General features: G+C 41.5%; 1 protein-coding gene across 2 annotated transcripts in view; it reads right to left on the bottom strand.

Annotated features, from left to right (window-relative positions):
* Positions 1 to 8,409, bottom strand: part of taok2b (TAO kinase 2b) — a 31,419-nt gene continuing 23,010 nt past the window's right edge. For both annotated transcript variants that reach the window (XM_059324309.1, XM_059324310.1), the window contains exons 18-20: positions 7,331 to 7,543; positions 4,003 to 4,185; positions 1 to 3,376 (exon numbers count right to left, since the gene is read on the bottom strand). In XM_059324309.1, coding sequence (XP_059180292.1) covers positions 2,444 to 3,376; positions 4,003 to 4,185; positions 7,331 to 7,543 — 1,329 coding nt within the window. In that variant the 3' untranslated portion in view covers positions 1 to 2,443. The remainder of the gene's footprint in view (positions 3,377 to 4,002; positions 4,186 to 7,330; positions 7,544 to 8,409) is intronic.

Here is an 8,409-nt window from a genome sequence, read left to right as displayed (position 1 = left end):
TTAATGTGTTAATATCAATTTATTATCTTTTTTTAAATTACTTTTTAAAGCACCCCATTTCTTTTCCAATACATGTGTTAAGACCCTTCTTCCGTCTCCTCTTCAGGCTTGGAATAGCTTGATTTGGAATATTTAATAAGGATTTCAAACCCTCCCCTCCCCCCCGAAAACTCTGCAAAACACAGACGAGCCTGTGCCGCTTCTTTGTCTTCATCTTTCATCCAGACGTGATGCAGGAACTGAGCCTCCGCCCTCTGACACGGACAACAACCCGTCTAAAAACACTACCACACCGAACCCCCCCCCACCCACCCAACACAAAGGCCGTCCCGAAACCCGTCAGTCTTAGTTTATATAAGGAGTTTATGCATGCACTGAGATTCCAACCGAGCATAAAGTAGTAGGTTATACAGGGAATTGTCTTGAGCTGGTGTTTCTGAGTCATACAAACAGCAGGGTGATTATCTTTTTTCACTTTTTTCTCAGTTTAAATAAAAAACAACAACAAAAAAAGTCCAGTTATTTCTGATCTCCTTCAAGTAAATTAACCATCATGTGCACCATGAAACACTGATTGGTGTCTTTATGTGAGGATGGGCTGCTGCGGTCACTGCTGCTGTGCCGGCACAAGAGGGTGCACGTTCACAGCAGCTCAGTCTACGCACATCCTCCCACTTCTTCTTCTTCTTCTGCATGCTGCACCCTTTCAGGAGTAAGATTATCAACTAGGATTGTGCACTTCATCTCTGTTTGTCCATGCTTCCTTAGAGAGCTAAAAACAAAATAAATAAAAACCAGCATTTACATTCCAGTGCCCAATTGTAAAATCTCTACTTTTTTTCTTCTTCTTCTCTTTAAGAGTCCAGAGGAGGAGGTCAGAGTTCACGTGAGTAGTGCTGCTGTAGGAGTGTCTTTTTAAAATTGTTTTGTCTAATAAAAAAAAGTGGCAATATAACTAGACTTTACCGCTCGACACACACACATGAATCATTAACAATTATTAATAACCCCTTATTAATAATCATTAATACCTTGAACACACACCATACCTGACAACAGTTTTTTTATCATCTATTTTTTTTTTACAGTCAAAAGTGGGCCCTTTTCTTCTTCTTCGCCAGAAAAATGTGAACATGATTACAACAACAATTACATCAGGATTAGTTATGGTAATATTGACACCTATAGAAAATGCAGTTTCAATGGAGTTGTCGCTCTACATCTTGAATTCAATACTCATTTGAATATATCAAAATTACTATCATTATCTTTGTTACTCTATAAAACCAATGACTTGTTTTTGTTTGTAATATTCCCATAAATATGTACAGTAAAGATCAAAAATGTGGGACAAGTGATCTTCAATTCCGGTGAAACTTGGACAATACGCTTCAAATGTGGTTTGGTCATGTTTACAAATGTTGTTTTTTTTGTTTGTTTGTTTTTTTACATCTATCTCATGCATTGGAGTGACTCCCATAGACAATTATGTTGTTTAGATACTCAATATGTCATGGATGCCGGAAAGATTTTTTTTGTATTTTTACACGTCCGCTCAAATATTTCTCCTCATCCCAGCTGCATTTTTAGAACAGAGTCTCTTTCGCCTTTACAAACATTCTGTTTTTAAATCATCTCGCAGTCATCAAATAAAAATTTTGATGGCACGACATCCCTTTAAGAACCCCTTAAAGGCATTGGTGACGTTCCAAGCAACATGTTTTTGTGTTGTTTTTTTATACACTTAATACAAAAAAATCAACAAAACATCAATAAATCAATTAAAAAGTCCATCTTTTGTGATTCTCCCGCCTTTTCCCTTTCTGGAGCCGCAGTTACGAGTGCTTGCTAGATACATCTGGACACTACAGACTACATACAAGTACATACACGATGCAAAAAACGACCTTTTCCTCCCCGTGTCCTCTCTCTTTCTCCATTCCAGCGTAGAACATCATAGAAGAAGACATGGCTGCCGTCATCGCTCTTCTCTGCAGCTCTGGGAGGAAAAAAATCGGGCAAAATATCCCTCCTTTCACACTTCCTGTCTCACTTTTATACAGGCAGTAACAAAGATAAAAACATTAAACACAAACCACTATATCACCTTAATCCAGTGGTATTACAGGTGGTTACATTCCTCCCTCCCTCTTTTATACCTGTGAGAATGGGAGAAGACCTCTCTGCCCACCCTGAGTCTAAAAGAGCAGGGTGCAGCTCAATAATGTCAGTTTGTCCTCTCTTTGCCTCTGGTGGTGACTGATCTCTTTGTCTTTTACTGTGCGTAAGGAGGAAAAAGGGTGATGTCCCAGAATCCTCAGCTATTCTGAGATCAGTCCATGAAAGAGGACAAAGCGAGGCAGCAAGCTGAGAGTATTGAGATGCAGCCTGTAATAGCTACCTTCCTAAATCGCTCCCACCCTTCGTGCTACCACCCTGCCGTCTAAGAGTAGGAGAGGTGGGAGCCGTTAGAGATGTGCGAAGTGACTGAGGTGCTTCGGCTCAGGACGCCGTCGCTGCCCCCGGCTCCTCCGGGCCCCCCGCCAGACGCCGTCCTCCTCAGAGGCTGGGGGCTGTTCCTCAGGGCCATTAGGCTGGGGGCGCCGCGCACCCCCAGCCCACCGCCGGAGTAGATGCCCCCCTGCGAGGAAGAGGAGGAAGAGGAAGAGGAGGACGGGCCGGAGATGGAGGGAGGGGCCGGTGGCGGGGGAGGTAGCATGGCCAGGGACTGAGAGGAGGAGCGTGATGGCAGGTGATGGGAGAAGGGCAGGGGGTGTGGGTGGGCCAGGTCGCCGCCGGAGCCTCGCACTCCAGCCCACTCCCGCTCCCTCTCCTTCTCCCGCTCCCTCTCTCGATCCCGCTCCCGCTCGCGGTACAGCTGGGGCGTGCTCTGGTGGTGGTAGTGCTGGGGCAGGTGGTGGCGTTGGTGGTGGGAGGAAGAAGAGGAGGAGGAGGAGGAAGAGGAGGCAGAGGAGCGGGACGAGTGGTGCGCCTCCCTCCCGTCCCGCCCCAGCCCCAGGACCATTCCCAGGGAGGAGGCGGAGGACTCGCTCCTGCGGTCCCCTGCTCCGCTGCCGCTACTGATGCCGCTGCTGCTGCTGCTGTTGTGGCTGCGGCGGGAGTGCTGCTGCGGGGGCATGTTCTGCGGGTGCATGCCGTGGCTCCAGTGGCCGGCGGAGCGAGTGCTGGGGGGCGGGACGTTGGAGTAGCCCTGCATGGGGTAGGCCTCGCTGGGGATACCCGTCAGCGCCATGTTGCTGAAGCCCAGACGCAGGCTCTCTGAGTCAAAGGACTCGATCTCGCTGGCCTGCCGCTCCAGAAGGGTGCGGATTCGTTCTGAGCGCTCGTTTTGCAGGGACAGCATCTCCTCCTCGATCTAGGAAAAGAGCGGCAGAATATACATTAAAAAATTATTTTTTTCAAATCAGAGGAAAGTACATGGTTAAGTGAAAATGACTAAAAAAGTAAGATAAATGGACGTAACTAAAATTAGGTACTTGCGTTGTTGATGTAATAATATGATGTTTAGTAACTCTTAAATAACAACATTCATTTTTTTTACAAGACACAAACACTGTTCTCCTGGGTCAAGGTCCCTGTGTTTGTTTGACCCACCCAAGCAGACTTTGTCATTCTTTATACTCCATATTGTCGCCTCTGCCTCGTTCCTCACAACTAACACAGCAATATTAATTAAAGGTAGTGCAGCAGAGGGCAGGTTCTCTGCAGATACAGACACTACCACACACTTCTAATGGCTGATTTGTGATGATTCAGAGGAAAACTTCTGTATTGTATTGATATGTGACTGAAAGCTCCAGAAGAGCTACTGGGAGGATCTTGTGTTGAAACCCATCATCATATTTTATTTACCATCAGCAGTTACCTTTCAGTTGACAGTCTCCTCTGCAAGCCCAACTGGATTCCTAAAACTCACCAGAGGTTTTCTCTACATTTTAAGGAGCTTTGCTCTCATAGAAGTAAATGCCAAATGACTCTGACCCTCTGCTCCAGCAGGGCGCGGCGGATGGACACCCTCTGTTCCAGGTCCTTGACCTCTCTGTCGTGCTGCGTGTCGGTGTGGATCTTGATCTTGCTCTGGTAGGCATTAAGCAGCTCCAGCTCCTGCTGCAGCTGCATCCGCAGCACTTTGTACTCCGCTTCCTGCGTCTCATCCAAACGGAGCTGAGAGAAGGAAAAAAAGGAGTGTGGGCTGTGAATAATTGATTTGATTTAATGGCCAACAAATTGTGCTTCAGTGTTGAGGTGAGGAGAAGTTTAGAGAGTTTGACGAAGGTAGAGATGAGAGAGGAGAGGAGAGGATCAGGGGAGTTAAATCAGTGTTTTGAGTGGATATGTTGTATTCAAAAGGAAATATTAAAATGATGTATACATGTTAGAAATTGTTAACTTAAAATAAAAAACAAGAATCAATCAATGCATCCTCAATGATTATTCTACCCACAAATAAGGCAGAAATACTATATATTGAATATTCAGATTATCAGTTAATAAATCCCTATCAACTACATAAGGTTAAACTATTTTGACCTGTGTGTGCGTGTGTGTAGGTGTGTTTGTTTGTTCCCAGGTTCAGGAAAACAGATTTAATCTTAATTCAAAAGATATTCTTCATTAAAAAAAAAAAATCTCAGGACTGAGTTTAATCAGAGAGCGGGAAACCTTCCCAGAGAGACTTTAACCACCGCATGAGTTGATGTGCGGACAGACAAGGGCAGCGGGGATTTGGGCGGCTTACCAGGCTTACATGGCATGCTGCCATGTGAGGTAATTAAAGTGGCACAGGGCGTTATGTCATTGAGGGGAGTGATTTGATTTTCTTACGTACCATCCTCTTCCTATTACGTTTCATTCATTTGAAAGCCTGGGATTTGTGTGTTTGTGTGTGTGTGTGTGTGTGTGAGAGAGAGAGTCACAGGCAGTGGGGAGGAGCTCAAAACCTATATTTGACTATTTAAACAACAAAACTTCCCCAAGGAGCTCTGGAATGTAACTGAGTATATTTATTAGTACTTGACTGCACATTTCATGCACTTGTACTTTGTACTTGTATTTTGATTCAGTTCCTCTTAATGAAAAAAACTTGTTATGGTTTCTGCTCTTCAGATGTGAGATTTCCTTGAAATTATTTCAATATTTTTCAATTTACACATTTGTTTATTTCTAATACAGGGGATCGTTTTCTGCATTAAGTTGTTTTGATACTGTAATCTCCTTTTCCTGATAATACTTTTCTTTACACTTTTGTTTACGTAACATGTTCAATGTGGACTTTTAAACTGCTCTCCCCGTGATATCTCAACTCAGCCCTGATTTCAAGCTTAATAATTCAAAGGAACAAACATTTTTTCATTCTTTCGAAGTGGAATCAGCAACTGACAACATTATGGTAAACATAAATGTCATTTTGTATAAAATATGTACTCTGTGATGTTACCAATCAGTCTCTGAAGAGTCATAATGAAGCTCAGTGTGGGCGACTCCGACTGTCGCCATCATGGCAGCACCTGACTCCTCACTCTCCATTAATCCAAAAATGAGCAAAGAGGTGGAGGGTGGGTGAGCTAAGGACAGCCAGTTGAAACCAGGTTGCTGAAACGCAGCACTTGTGATGGCACCCGCCCGTCACTAAAAACGGCCTAAATCAGGCATGACTTCAGCCTTAATATAATTCATACTGGTGAGTAATCTAATGAAGTGGGAAATTAGCGGCTTTTTGTACCAGACTGTAAACATGTTTATTTCTGCTGTAAAATTGGATTTTTTAACATGGTCATCTATGGGGATTGGCTCACCTTATGAGCCAGCCTCAAGTGGCCATTTGAGGAACTGCAGTTTTTGTCACTCTTGCATTCATTTATCAGCCATGGAGGTTTCCACTTTAATTACACAGGTGTCTGTGACTACTACTGCATAGGTGAAAAAAGTTGAAGAACCACTTTTTTATTCTCACTTGAATGTGTGGAATAAAAAAAAATATATTTTGTGGTTGTTTCTTTTTCTCTTCTGAACTGTCCATCTTGAATCAGACAGTGCTATTAGAGTGGTTTGCCAAATTGGTGGGATAGAAGACAAAGATAATTTCAAAATAAAATGGACTTTATGTAGTTTATTATGCAGCTGAATCTCAGAGTCCTGAAAATATGTTTGAATCTCAAACGCATTTTTTGTCTTTTAAGGATTCTAACATCTTTCCTCTAACTGGTGGAATGTAACAGAGTATATTTACTCAAGTACTGTAAATACAATTTGGGGGTACTTGTACTTTACTTGAGTATTTCCATTTTATGTAACTTTTCAGGTCGAGATTTAACATAAAAAACATGATAAATGTACAGTGATTCAACTTTTTGTTGTAATTAAACATCATAACAGTTTATTAAGTAGTTAAAATGAGCCCTAATCCAATAATATATTTGGAATATATAAAACAATCTGAGTGGGTTCATTCTGCATAATGAGTACTTTTACTTTTGATACTTTAAGTACATTTTGATGTTGATACATTTGTATTTTTACCGAAGTAAGTTTTGAATGCAGGACTTTTACTTGTAGTGGAGTAATTTCAAAGTGTGGTGTTAGTATTTTTTACTTAAGTAAGGCATCTGAATACTTCTTCCACCACTGTTATGAAGTCAGATTTAATCAATCATTGTAGTATCATTGCATTAGTTGTATTACTACAAGGACTACAGATGGAAATGATCTAGTAGTTGTACGATGAATCTCTTTCCTGATGTGAGATTAATGCTGTAATAAACGTCATAAACAAACACTAACTAGCTTCCCTGAGCCAGAAATGATTGTTTATCCCATTAAGGCCTAAAACGCCTGTAAAACCTCTGGGCGATTTTAAAATAACCCCCTAAAACCTAAAGTTTTTCTGGAAATTCAACAGAAGTGTAAACGTTTCTACTAAAAAATAGATTTTTCAGCCTCTGTAGCAGATAGAAATTAAATTCAAAAAGTATTTGAGAGCTTATACAAATACTACAAAACGACATATCCGCTTTCCCGGCTTTAATCGGTTATTTAATAAATTCAGGGAAAAGGATGTTTTGGAGGACGACTTGCTGTTAAACTGTCGGGGAAAACGGGATGGTGTACACACTGTTTGGTTTCAGACTGGGAGAAGTGGGTTTAGGCAGAGACTAACACTGAGGAACCAGGAGGAGGCTTGTTGCCGGGCAGGAAGGCAGGAAGGCAGGCAGGTGGGCAGGATGGCGGGCAGGACGGCCCCCTGGGCCAGGCACAGCAGTGTCGGTGTGGTGCGAGTGTGAAATGAACGACGTCTCCTTGCCTTACTCACAGCCTGTGTTGACAGCATATCATTGATGGAGTGGTCATACTGCTCGGCCAGGATGGCCAGCTTACGGGTCTGCTCGTCCTTCAGGCGCTTCAGCACGGCCTTGTGGTCTGACTTGGGCGTGTTCTCCAGCAGGTGGTTACGCAGCGCCTTGTACTGGCGGGTCTGGATCTTACATGTGTCCTGGAACTGACGCTTAATCTGAAGCTCTTTGGACTGAAGAGAGAGGAGAGAGAGGAGGCAGGTGGGCTAAAGAGCTCCTGTGCTTTCATATGAAAAAATACTTACACATTTGGGTAATTCTTTCAAAATGCTGACACTGCTGACGGTAAAGTACACATCATTAATAATCAAAAATTAAAGTATAAATACCTGTAAAATGTTGAATCTTGTGAGTTACACCATCACAGCCAAAATGTATGAAACGCAATTTAAGTCAATATAAAAACCCCACATTAAAAATACATAGTTGTAAATAAATTATGTGAAATAAACAAACATGTCCATTAAATAAATACTGAAGTTCTAAATAAATGAGGCAATAAATAAATGTAAGTCTAAATGTATAATTGAGTCAATTTAGTAAAATAGACATTTAAAGACATATTGAGATATTTTTAAAAATATGTTAAAATTTCTAATGCCACATTTATTTCACTTTTATCTGTTATATTCAAATGCACAGGCCATGATTATTTCACTGACGTAGACCAAACATCTATTTTTATACAGGTATACTTACCGCATGAATACTAATTTAAAATAAATTCTATCAAATAACACTTTTAGCTGTACACTTTTATGGAGGTCTGACAAATGAAATGCATTAAAATGTAATTTCTTCTTTATATTTATACTGTGATTGATACAATGAATCCAAAGGCATCTGACACGTTTAGATTAATTTCAATAAATGTCCTTGATTACTGCAGAAAAAAAATGTTTCAAAGGTTGCAATAGATTATAACTGGATGCAATTAGGTTATTGCAATGGCCATTTTCAGTCAATGACTTAAATAATTCTCAATTATCCTAAAGTAAGAATACCAGTTGAGAAGAGTTTTTTGAGGCTGACATGTAGA

This window comes from Centropristis striata, chromosome 21 (assembly GCF_030273125.1).
Source record: "Centropristis striata isolate RG_2023a ecotype Rhode Island chromosome 21, C.striata_1.0, whole genome shotgun sequence".
NCBI classification, from domain to species: domain Eukaryota; kingdom Metazoa; phylum Chordata; class Actinopteri; order Perciformes; family Serranidae; genus Centropristis; species Centropristis striata.
Note: the sequence above shows the minus strand (reverse complement) of the source record. Positions and strands in the feature narration are given on the sequence as shown.